The 12,071-nt window shown below is 32.7% G+C and overlaps 4 protein-coding genes and 1 long non-coding RNA gene across 7 annotated transcripts; 3 read left to right on the forward strand and 2 right to left on the reverse strand.

Moving 5' to 3' along the window:
• Window positions 1-307: 307 nt before the first annotated feature.
• On the reverse strand, window positions 308-2,500 carry AT3G46540 (ENTH/VHS family protein). 3 transcript variants are annotated; one of them, NM_001339263.1, is made up of 5 exons: window positions 2,333-2,500; window positions 1,617-1,742; window positions 1,399-1,521; window positions 1,136-1,297; window positions 308-1,047 (listed from the first exon to the last, which is right to left on the reverse strand). In NM_001339263.1, exons 2-5 carry the CDS (start codon window positions 1,721-1,723, stop codon window positions 552-554), a joined length of 888 nt encoding a protein of 295 aa, NP_001327671.1. In that variant the 5' UTR covers window positions 1,724-1,742; window positions 2,333-2,500; the 3' UTR covers window positions 308-551. The 3 variants fall into 3 exon arrangements, with proteins under 3 accessions (NP_001327671.1, NP_190238.1, NP_001327670.1); NM_114521.3 differs by lacking the exon at window positions 2,333-2,500 and having other exon boundaries at window positions 1,617-2,064; NM_001339264.1 differs by lacking the exons at window positions 1,617-1,742; window positions 2,333-2,500 and having other exon boundaries at window positions 333-1,047; window positions 1,399-1,553.
• AT3G07435 lies at window positions 2,264-2,478 on the forward strand. The gene has a single exon (NR_141325.1). It is a non-coding gene; the product is annotated as an other RNA (long non-coding RNA).
• Window positions 2,501-2,693: 193 nt separating the features above from the next.
• On the reverse strand, window positions 2,694-4,607 carry SOS5 (Fasciclin-like arabinogalactan family protein). The gene has a single exon (NM_114522.4). The coding sequence runs from the start codon at window positions 4,220-4,222 to the stop codon at window positions 2,960-2,962; it is 1,263 nt and encodes a 420-aa protein (NP_190239.1). The 5' UTR covers window positions 4,223-4,607; the 3' UTR covers window positions 2,694-2,959.
• Window positions 4,608-4,823: 216 nt separating this feature from the next.
• On the forward strand, window positions 4,824-5,930 carry TIM9 (Tim10/DDP family zinc finger protein). Its single transcript, NM_114523.5, has 2 exons — window positions 4,824-5,074; window positions 5,463-5,930. Exons 1-2 carry the CDS (start codon window positions 4,980-4,982, stop codon window positions 5,647-5,649), a joined length of 282 nt encoding a protein of 93 aa, NP_190240.1. The 5' UTR covers window positions 4,824-4,979; the 3' UTR covers window positions 5,650-5,930.
• Window positions 5,931-11,278: 5,348 nt separating this feature from the next.
• AT3G46565 (NAC (No apical meristem) domain transcriptional regulator superfamily protein) lies at window positions 11,279-11,553 on the forward strand (the record flags this gene model as incomplete). The annotated part of the gene is given in 2 exon segments (NM_001339265.1): window positions 11,279-11,402; window positions 11,417-11,553. The coding sequence occupies 2 exon segments, from the start codon at window positions 11,279-11,281 to the stop codon at window positions 11,551-11,553; spliced, it is 261 nt and encodes an 86-aa protein (NP_001327190.1).
• Window positions 11,554-12,071: the final 518 nt, after the last annotated feature.

Here is a 12,071-nt window from a genome sequence, read left to right on the forward strand (position 1 = left end):
CATTAAACCCTAAAACAAGTTGGAAATTTGCGTTTTTGAGATAACATCTCTATCACCTTGAAACTCATAAGAAAACATTTTCTCTGGTTCGTGAGTGAGCAAAATGCTCATAAACTACGAGTGAGTTATAAACACCATACTTGTCTGATATTATAGTTGAGTGCTTTTGTGTATAAACTGTGTGATAAATTGATACAAAATGTGCCACATGTGTTCCAAATTTGCAGATGTGAATTACTAAAGCCGAGTATGACGGATACCAAGTAATTCTACTCAAAATAATAAGTAAAACAAGTGCGGTAAAAACTTTGATATCATTGTATCCATTCTTTAGACAACTGCCATAGTTACTTAAATCTTTCTATCTGTGTTCTTTTATTCTTCCTTCATTGTTCATTTTAATCTCTCTCTTGCAACAAAGCAAGTTAAAAACAGATCAGTCATTAACAGAAGTGTTATTATTGTAGATATGTATACATATTGGTATACACACATTATCTTCTTCTCGTGTTTTTTCTCTTATACAGATTGCGATATCACGTAATTAAAATTTAATCTGTGTTCTCATCAAGCAAGACTACTGTATGCTTACTCTCGCCATCCGTAAATGGATGGTTCTCGTCTTCTCCGGCTAGTTCTTGACCCTCCTTTTTACTAAAACCCAAAAGTGGGTTTACCTCTGTGTTCTCATCATCTTCAGGATCCATATTTTCTTTCATACCCGTCCTAGATTCCTCGCTCGGGTCAGCTACCAGCGGCTGAGGAAAAAGGTTGGCGTCATTAGGAGAAACCATAGTGTTCTCTTGGTCATCCTCATCGTAATTCTTGGTAAAATTGGAATTACATTTCCTATAGACTGTAGATTCTTGTAAGACTTCATGCTCTGACAAAGAATGAGATGAAGACTTGTGGTTAAAGCTACCGAAACCTTGAATCCCTCGAGACAGCTCACGAGCTCGCTTCCTTTCTTCCTTAAGTAATTCCCCTTTCTCAAGTAGCTTTAAAACCTTCTCTGCTTTCTTTCTAACAGCTAATCCCCAATTAAACCTACCAAAAAACAAAACCTTATAGCCTAAGAACATTGAAACTCTCTTCATACCAAACATGATCCGTCTTAAAACGCTAAAACCATTACCCTTTCTCGTCAATCTGTTGGAAGGTTTGCATTTGGGAGATAACATCTATATCACCTTGAAACTCATCGGAAACACTCTCTGGTCCATGAGTGAGTAAATGCTCAACAACTATTAGTGAGTTATAAGCCATCCTCCAGTTTCTCTTATCGAACTTTGCCAATCTAATTTACACCAAACAATAACAACAACAAATGCTCCAAATCTCAGTAATAGAATATGCTTGTTTAAGTAAAATGTATCGATTAATCACAAGTTATGTAACCTTTTGTGCAAGACTTCAACAATCGCCAAGTAATCTTCAAACTCAAAAGCAGCCTTTGAAATGGACCCTAAGGTTTGTGTATTTGGTCCACATGACTCACCATCCGTAGCTTCCTCAGTCATTCTTCAACCAAATTTACATACACATAAATCTGTGTTAGAAACCAAGACTCCTGAAAAAAAGATAGAAGCAAGAAGCCAAAAATAAAAAAGACTAACAGTTGAAGAGGAGTAACATCGGTGAGAGCTAAACGCGCCGTTTTAAGCTTCTCTTTGAAGAAAAATGAAGCTTGTTTCTTCAACTCAAGGAAAGATGGTGTTCCCATGGCGATGCTGCTTCGAGTTCTGCTCATCATTGACATCTTTCTTTCAAATTATTATCAAGAACCATATGAGAAAAACGAGAGAGAGGAGAGAGGCCTTTGGATCTATTTCTTTAGTGTTGGGTTAGTTCAAAAACAGATGAATTCTAGATTGGTCATTGAATATATGGACAAAAAAAACTTTAATATAACCAAGAAAAGTCCAAATCTGTGATCCCCAAAAAGGTCCACAAGATTGAAAATTTTGAATGATCGTTGATCGTTTTACATTGGAAAAGTCAAGCACTATAGTACCACCAATTACCATTAATTCCACATCAATTGCCTCAACTGATCTGATTTTGAATCATTTTTATAACTCATAAATTCATAAAAAGACATAGAAGTTACAAAATTAATAGCTTGAAAACGAATTTCTCGATTGAAAATACATGAATAATTCGTTTTCAAGATCAACAGTTAAAAAGAAAAATCTTAAATTACTCAAATATACGGTTTAGTAAAATAGTACGGTAGTAGTGTGTGAGCGAGCACAGGGGATCAATGACTCCCTTCTCTTTTCACGGAGTCAGTGAAGTGAAGTGAATAAGGTAGAGTTAGATCTGGCCGTACACATCCACACGCGCGCTGATGACACTGGGATCTTAAGATCCGACGGCTCTAGATAACCCGAAAATCTAGCGAGAAATTGACTTGAGAGATAGGCGATCTGGACCGTCGGTGTCAACTTGGTAGGACCCACTACTGCACCTGTCACGCACTCACTGTTTATTATTCCGCTGAGCTAATTCACTCCTGATATTTAGATTCCATACAAACTTCTTTAGAATTTCACCACACCTCAATCTATATAAATTAACCATTTAAAAGTTACAAATCCACGTGTTATTTGTAGAAATTAGAATATACTAATGTTTAGAAAATTGAGGTCACGCGGTTGCATGATGAAGTAAAATTTATTGACATATTTTAGGTTGAAACTGGGAATAACCTTCGGTAAAAGATGATTCAAGAGCAAAAGAGAAAATGAAGGATTTATATAGTCATGGGTTTTACCCAAAATCGCCCATTCAATCCAAATTTACATGGGAAAGTGAATTTGTTTTTTCCTCGACTCAAATACAATAACATTATCGTGAATAAATATAAACCCTTGTGAAAAAAAAAATCCAGTAAAAATAAATAAAGCCCTAATCGAAGGCAAAACATTATGTGATAAAAGAAAGAAAGAAAAAAAAATCATACCAAAACATAACAAAATGCTATACACCAACACCACAAGACCAAGAAACCAAGTGGTCTTTTAACCGCGCCGGAAGAAACTATCTCACGCGGTGGTGATACTAGTCGTGACGGCTGTTCACTAGAACTCTCCGGCGACAAAGAAATCTCCTGTGGAGGAGCTGTGGCAACGGGTTGACCCGATTTTGGAAATAGTTCTTTAGGCAAAAGAACTTTGGATACTCCGAAAACAGAAACCGGGTTTTGATCAAAAGCCGTTTGAGTCACAACAGCTAAAACCACACCCGAATTGATCGTTACGATTGACCCGTTAACCCGGGAGATGTTGAGAGTGTATGAACCGGCTCCCATTTCTTCAGTGGCTAATGTCGGTTGAACCGGGTTGGTTATTGATTCTAGTGAACCGAGAGTGTAGTATGAATGTAGCACGTGGAATTTTAACACGAATGCTTTTTGCTCCGCCGGTAATGACTGGAGGTTAACGTTGGAAGGGAGATCGGAGAAGGCGGAGTCGGTGGGGACGAAGACTGTGATGCCGGCGCCACGTTCGTCGTTTTCGAATTCTGTTATGACACCGGAAGCGACGAGGAGGGATAGAGCGACGTTGAAGTTGTGTCCGTTGATTAGTATCTGAGTGAGATTGATTCCCGCCGGTGGAGGGGAGAGAGATGTTGACGTCGGCGGTGGAGTGAGAGTCTCCGATGCGGTGATATCGATTCCGGTGGGGACGATGAGGGAGTCCACGGTGAGGACGGTTATGTTGGGAGGTTTGGTCTCGAGAAGCTTTAACACAGTGACGTTTTTGGTGGCTGGAGATCCGATCGTGACGGATCCTGAAGCCGGGTCACGGGTTACGTTAACGGATCCAGATCCAAAGAATGTACGACCGGAAGCTTCGTAGAGAGTAGTGACGGCGGAGCCTGACGGTGGAATACGTCGGAGATCGGAATCTGAAAGGAACTGGAGGAGGACATGGAAGCGGAGGAGATCTGCTAGGGCGGAAGGAGGTAGGCGGCGCGTGAGGTCCAAGGAGGCGGAGGAGAATTGAGAATTGGGAACGGCGAGGAGGGTTAATGAGTTTCTACCGGAGAGTTCGGCAGCGATGCCGGAAGAGACGAGGAGGTTTGAGAAAGATGAGAGATTAGGGAAAGAGGAGAGGACGGCGGTGACGTTAATTGCGGCGGCGGTGGAAGATAGGAGGAGAAGTAAATAAGGTAATGCGAGAAGGGTAAAATGGGAAATTGAGATTACGTTCGCCATTATTTTTTGAGTTAGGTCATGAGATTGGTAAAGAGAAGAACACAGAGAAGGAAGTGAGTGGATAGAGAGATGGGAGTGATGTGTGAGTGAAGTTTGGTGGACGAAATTAAAATTAGAGACATCGTTGGGAATTGTATGACGCGCGGTGTTTGGGAGTTTGAAGTTCACGCGTAGAACAAAACAGATGTCATTGTGTCAGAAAGAGAGATGCTTTTGTGGACACTTCTAGTCTTGTAGTGATTAGATTTTGGTGAGAAGATTTATTTGATTGAAATAAAATTAATGTATTTTATGTGGTGCCCACGTGGGGTATAGTTTTAATAATAATGTCATTAAAGTTTTTTTCGTTTGCATGTGAGTTTCCTAGCTGTGAATTAATTAAGCTGCAGTCACTTAATCTTAATCAACAATAGTACAATGCAATTACTTGGATTAGATAAAATATCGAATTAGGATTACCGTTTAGATTGTTTTTTTTCCCTCAAGTTTAGTGTATTTGATTTAGAAAGGAATTCAAATAGTTTATGAGACTATTTAGATAAGTAAGATAACCATATGTATGTAGGCGAGTATTATATATTTGGTACCGTTACTATATATCGGGCCTAATTAGTAAAACATTAGGCTTTAATCAAGTCTAAGTAATAAAGCCCACCAGGCCCAATAAAGAAAATCGCTAGGGTTTAAGTCTTAAGCACAGAACAAGGAGGCGATGAAGAATTGAATCTGTAGTCGAAAGAAAAGAGTTGGGAAAAAAATGGACGCAAGCATGATGGCTGGACTTGATGGTCTTCCTGAAGAAGACAAAGCCAAAATGGCCTCCATGATCGATCAGCTTCAGCTCCGTGATAGGTTCGTCACTTAGATCGGTTTCTCTGTTTTTCATTTAGGATTCTCCCAAAAAAATTGACTTTTAGCTCCTTGAAATCTTTGTTCTTATAGTTCAAAGCTAATTAGATTTGCTTTAGAATATTGATTCAAGGTTAGTGTGTACTTATTTCTGGCTAATTATAGATCTTTGGGTCCTTATGGTTCATTGATAAACAAAAGTTTGGATTAGAGTTAGTGAAATTGTTCTTTAAGATGTAACTGTGTTGTCTCATTTTGTGTGTTGTTGTCAAAACTCACAAAATCTTCACATTATTTAGGTTGTAACAACTTATGCAATGCCTATTGTTGTTTTGTGTTTAGGCCTTAACTTTGGCTACTTTTGTTGAGTTTTGTTTTTGGTGAATTTCAGTTTGAGGATGTACAATTCATTGGTGGAGAGGTGTTTCGTGGACTGTGTTGATAGCTTCACACGCAAATCTCTGCAGAAACAAGAGGAGACTTGTGTGATGCGTTGCGCTGAGAAGTTCCTTAAGCATACGATGCGTGTTGGTATGCGGTTTGCTGAGCTCAATCAGAACGCACCAACCCAAGACTGATATAGTCTGCTTTTTCTGTTTGGTTTTTTCGTACGGTTTACGAGTCCGAAACCAGAATAAACCGGTTGTTAGTTGTTCAGGTTACTACTCCGATACTGTTTTTTGAACATCTTGTACTGTGAAATTATTTTGACTGTATCCAGTTCTGATATTGATATTGACTTGTATTTCAATGGAGTCTAGAGAATATCATATCATATCAGTATTACATCGACCAGTTCCAAATTTTCAATGTGTAATATTGCTTAACATCTTGAAACTTTGTTACAAAAGAAATCGAGCTCTAATCTAATCTAAAGGTACCTTATTTGTTTTAATGATATCGACATTGGTAAGTCTAGTTTAATCAAACCGAAGTTTTGCTCGGAACCGTAGATTTGATTTGTGATCTTCGTTGAAGACGAGAGAAAGAGTGTAACTCTCCAAGAGAAGGAAGAGAAGAGAAGAGATGAGATGTAGATGAAACAACTTGAGTTCTCATCATGATCGTGTACGAGTTTATTAAAGTTACAACTTCTACGTTTGGCAAAACTCACTATGAGTTATTTTTGGGAGCAGATCATATTCGGTTTGATTGTGGAACATTACTACAATACTACTACTTGATTCATGTAGACGTGAGCGAGTGACTGATTTTCGTGAATGTCTATTTATTAAATTAGTGATAATAAATTAACTAAATTTGGTAATTGAAATTCTTTATAGGTATAGAAAAAGCCACCTTCTCTGTTGTTAAAAAAAAAAAAGGTAATATTAGTGGATAGCGATATTTGACATCATAATTAAGAAACTAATCATATGTGAGAAATGGGGGGAACGGCCTATTCCATCATGAACTTAGTTGTTTTATCGTATTCATACACATAACTTTGAGTCGTGCTTATAACTACATGAACTTAACTAAAATTTGAATTTCCTATGTAAATTCGGTCAAAACCATCAATTCGACAAACGGTGTTACTATTTTGTTAACGAGTGCTGACTGGGATGCCACGTCGTATCACAAAACGGCGTCGTTTTGTTCAATTATAGAAAATAAAAAATCTGAAACAAAATCTTACAAAGTGGAGAATCAAACCAACAACCTTTGGCATTATTACTCCACTTTGGAACCAGTAGAGCCAAGGTAACAATTGTTATTTTGGTCGTTTGAACAATTATATATAATGTAATAAATTAAAAATAATAAAAAATGTTCATGGAGATTTTCAAGTTTACGGGAGATGCTTTTCTTTGAATATCAGACCACGAGGAACATCCATGTTTTGGAAGGAAAATTGGAGAATGGAAACTGAGAATAAGCTGGTGGAGAAGAAACTTTGAGTCGTGTTTATAACTACATGAACTTAACTACATGTTTTGTGATACGACGTGGCATCCCAGTTAGCACTCGTTAACGGAACAATAACACCGTTTGTCGAATTGATGGTTTTGACTGAATTTATATTGTGTAGGAAATGCAAAATTTAGTTAAGTTCATGTAGTTATAAGCACGACTCAAAGTTCTATGTATGAATACGATAAAGCAACTAAATTCATGGTGGAATAGGCCGTTCTCCCGTGAGAAATGTTGGGTAAATGATTCTTTTTGTGGTGGAGTAGGGGTAAAGAAAAGACCAATTAACTTTGTAAACTTATAGTTTTTACAATGATACTTTTATTTATGGTGATAGAGATTTCATAAGGTTTAGTGAGAAAAAGAAAAGAGACTCCGAAGGTTCAGTAAGAAAAAGAAAAGAAAAGAGATCTAGAGGTGGAAGCCATAATCATCGTGATATTATTACAGGGTAAGTAGTCTAGAAAGGGAGTCATCTAATGGCAAAAAACTAAAGAAAAAAAAAAAGAAATCATGTGCTTTTTTAAAATAACATGAATCAAATAAAAATAACGAAATAATAATCGTCGTGATATTATTACAGAGTAAGTAGTCCAGAAAGGGAGTCATCTAACGGCAAAAAATTAAAGAAAAAAAAATCTATGTACTTTTTAAAAATAACACGAATCAAATAAAAATAACGAAAGAAACAACTTGCTATTTGTCCAAAATCTTATGTATTTTTGAACAATAGCATGTCAAAATAAACAACATCATGACATATTAAAAAATCATATGTAAAACATAAATATAGTATGTTAAAACGGAAAGATACCAGTATATCATAAAATATTACATAAAATTCAGAAAAACCATAAAAGTTTACGAAGTAACACGAATCAAATAAAAATAAAGAAAAAACAATTTGGCATTTGGTCATGGTCACCGTAATATTATTACGGAGTAAGTGGTGGTAGACAATATCCATAAAATGAAGAGAAGTCGATGACATAAATCCGGCGATAGAAAGAATCTTAGAAAAGAGAGTGAAAGAAAGAGAAAAAAAGAGAGAGAAGATGAAAGAGAAAATGAGAAAATGATATATTAGTAATTTTATTTGCCTCTCCGATAAAGTACTATTGCCCATAGTCATTTACTCTATTCTTTTTGGTTTCATGGTTATTTTGTACATATACCAAAAAAGGAAAGAAAAAGTCACCTTTTGAATATTAAAAAAAACTATTTAAGTTTAGCTATGGAATATAATTAAACCCATTGAAATTTAAGAAGTCAAGTTGTTGGAAGTTTTGTTTACTATTGCTTAAGTTTATGATATAACCAAGGTCATGTCTTAGTTATAGGATTTGAAACAATGGCCTACGGTCTTTCTTCTTTCATAATCATTTTAAGTGTCAATTCAAAAATATTAATGTAACTTAGACTTATGTATAGAAACCTGATTTTCTATATGTAATCAAGGACAATTCAATTTTAATCAAAATATTTTTTTTTATAAATTAATAGTGTCACACTGCAAAATTCTATTAATTTATCGATAAATGAAGAATTATTAGATTATACACACTTCTAGTTAATTTTGTAATTTTGAAAAAAATGAATATGAAATAAATTGTGTTTTTTAATAGAAATCAATATCCTTTTAAAACCAAATCCAAGATAACAAAAAATTATTTATACCTTGAAAACAATACAAAAAGATTTTGACGTACTAAAATATTATTAGTGAACCCTAGGATTAATACATAGTTAAGAAAAACAAACAATACTAAAATTATACTTTATTAAATTTTCTTACATATTTATATATATACTAGATTTTAACCCGCGGTATACCGCGGGACGATTTATTTTTTAAAAGTAATATATATTAAAACTTGCAAATTTTATTTTTATAAAATATTTATATTTTACAGTTTATAATTGTTATTAAGTAACGGTATACCACGAATCCATGAGATAATTGTAAAAAAACTGAAGTTTTAACCCCTATTAAAACAGCATATTAATAATATTTTAAAATTTAATAAATATTGATTCAAATACATCCACCATATAACCTAATTCCAAAATAGAACTCGTTCTGTAATTTTTTTACCGTCCATGATTTTTTTTTAAAATAGTAATTTTTAAAATTTAAGAATAATTTTTTATATAGAAAAGTTTTGCAAATTGTATCATTCTCTAATACATTTATATCTATAGTTTAATTTTATATATAGTAACATTATGCATACCACATAACATTTTTGGTTTTATATAATCTTTTCTAAATTAGGATGATTTGATATGTTTAATATTAGTGGTCTTAAAAAATAATAAATTAAAGATTTAACCCGTATTAAAACGGTGGATTAATTATATTTTACTTTTTTATTAATGTTGATTCAAAAACCCGTCCCTCCAAATCCGTCTTGTCAAAAAGCTATTTATTTTGTTAATATTAATTTTATTAATATTTATTTTATTAATGATATGATTCTGAATTAGAATCTAAACATTTTAGCTAATAACATAGGAGTGCACCATATTTATTTAATAGGAGAATGTCCATATGACCCGAATGCACTTTTATCCAAATCCACCAAAAAAGTCTTGCAAAAATACTATAGAGATAAGAAACGATAGTCGGTTTTGATAGGTATAAGATTAGCAAATATATTAGTTAGCATAAATTAGTTAAAGAATACAAATTGAAAAGGTATATTACACTTTATTCGAATATAGTATCAAAACTTATATAACACAGAGATTTGATAAAATTTTAATTGATGAATACTTTTTTTGTGCTAATTTTTATGTGATTAAGATTTAATTGATTTCGTATATAAAATATTAAATTGACTTATTTGTTTATAATTTGGTAACAGATAGATATTTGAATATTCAATATATTTTGCTTCTAATCTTTGATGATCCGTCTTTAGATCCAATAAGCCCTATAATCTAGATATTAACTTGCGGTATATATTTTAGTTAAACTAAAATTTTTTATTGTAAAGATGATTTAAAAATATTTGATATTATTTTATTTGATTTTAAATGTATAGTAAACTGTGAGTTGTATATGTTTTGTTGATATTATCTATATTGTTTAGTGTTTAAGATTATACACTTGTAGTTTGATTGTTAATTTAAGAGTTTCATCTGTAGTATACCATCTTGTATTAATATCGATCTAAACATGCAATTCTAGGATTTCCAACTTGTATTAAAAATTAAATCACATCTAATATGTTATTAATTATTGTAGTATATAAGATTATAAATTTTCAATATAATATGTATGAAATTGAATATAAATATTTCAAATTATGACCCGTTACTTAGTAGAAAGTTTTCTTAAATCTATTTTTTATCCGTTATAATATTTTTTTATGTATTGAACAGTTTATATTTGTTTTTAAAAATTCAATTTATGGCATATGGGAAAAAACTTTAGTTGTTTTTTTATAATGATGATATTATTTTTCTGAAAAAATAAAATCATATAAAAATGAGAAGTGAACTATAATAATTAATAAAAAATTAATATGATAATTTAGATATCAAATATAATTTGTTGATTTTAATTGGTTACTTTTTTAGAAATTAATAATGTATTTCGTTTTTCTAATTAAATTAAATTAATTAAAATTTAGATATCAAATCTTATATGTTGACTATGATTGGTTATTATTTTTGGAAATTAATAATGTATTTCGTTTTTTAATTAAATTAGTATTTGACTTTTTAATCCTTAAAGAGATAAATTAATTTACTCTTTAAAATTTTATTTCTAATGGCATACCTATGTAATTACTTACAAAAATTAAGGTTACATTTAAAATGTACTTCCCAAATAATATAGTAGGATGTATTATATATGTATTATATATATATTGATAAATTTATACAATTATTAATTTATGATACTGATGTGAACATATAATAACATTTAATTTTCAAACATTTTTTTATTATTTTAGGTTAAATATTACGCTGACCCGACTCGAGACCGGAAAATTTTCTTAATTTATAAAGGTTTTTTTGTACAAGCTATTCACAAGTTAATTAAATTTACAATTGTGCTCACTTCTTTTCTTATAGTTAATCATCGGAAATTTATTATCTTAGTTTTAATTTTAGTAATCTCTCAACTCACAAAAAATCTTAATCCTTTGAAAATCATAAAGATGTTGATGGAATACTTCGAAGAAGACGAAAGGATTCACTTTGATCCAACGTACTAAGAAGTCATCAACGATTAATCTTAAACGTGAGCTAAGATGTGAAGACTCCAGAAACTTCATAGTGATGAAGGATGTTTATGCCAAGGAGCCATGGTTGCTTGACCATTCCAACAATTCTTTTTTCAAAGAAGACGAGTGGTACTACTTCTCGACAAGAACTCAAATCTCCGAGAAGAAGATTGGTCGTGGTAAGTATTCAAAGGGGAGATCACGGGAGACAACAACAATGGCATCGGCCGCGGGAATTGGAGGGTGAATGAGAAAGAATATATCATCGACAAGGACATAGGGGATATCATTGGGATCAAGAAAAACCTAACAGATAAGAGCGGCAACTAAACCAATAAATCATGATTCAACGATTTGGTCGTACAATTTGTCAAGTATTTTATCATCTATATTTTAAAGTACCATGCAGGAGATAGCTTTTTGGGTTATTGGTTTATTGGTTGTGACTTGTGATTTAAGCCAAAAAATAAAATTTTGGTGGTATGAATCTAAAATTATCATATCTAAGCAAAATTATTGTTTTCCAATTATGATTAGAAAACAATATCATTTCTACATATAAAAAAAAAACAAAAAGGAACTTTTATTAATTTAGTATATTTCTAATAGCATAAACCAACAAAGCAATAATTCAAATAAAAATTGAACCCTCAGTGGCATAGGTATATCAAAGGAGACAAACTCTCCACAAGCTTGGGAGCTTTTTCTTCAGTTTGACGATTTGGTTGAAGTTGAAATATCGACGCAAGGTTGAACATCCTCAAATGCTCTAATATGAACATCAGCTAAAATCTTAACGTCTACATACGCTAACACACCATCCTCATACATTTGTGCAGCTTCTGTTA

This window comes from Arabidopsis thaliana, chromosome 3 (assembly GCF_000001735.4).
Source record: "Arabidopsis thaliana chromosome 3, partial sequence".
NCBI lineage: Eukaryota > Viridiplantae > Streptophyta > Magnoliopsida > Brassicales > Brassicaceae > Arabidopsis > Arabidopsis thaliana.

Bases quoted from the DNA above. Each gene is read 5' to 3' on its own strand.
- AT3G46540 (NM_114521.3), bottom strand. From the start codon at position 1,759: ATGTCAATGATGAGCAGAACTCGAAGCAGCATCGCCATGGGAACACCA. The intron at 1,522-1,616 runs GTTAGTCTTTTT...ATTTGGTTGAAG, and splicing joins GATGTTACTCCTCTTCAACT to AATGACTGAGGAAGCTACGG. The intron at 1,048-1,135 runs GTAATGGTTTTA...GTTTTTTGGTAG, and splicing joins CAACAGATTGACGAGAAAGG to GTTTAATTGGGGATTAGCTG.
- SOS5 (NM_114522.4), bottom strand. From the start codon at position 4,222: ATGGCGAACGTAATCTCAATTTCCCATTTTACCCTTCTCGCATTACCT.
- TIM9 (NM_114523.5), top strand. From the start codon at position 4,980: ATGGACGCAAGCATGATGGCTGGACTTGATGGTCTTCCTGAAGAAGAC. The intron at 5,075-5,462 runs GTTCGTCACTTA...GGTGAATTTCAG, and splicing joins CAGCTTCAGCTCCGTGATAG to TTTGAGGATGTACAATTCAT.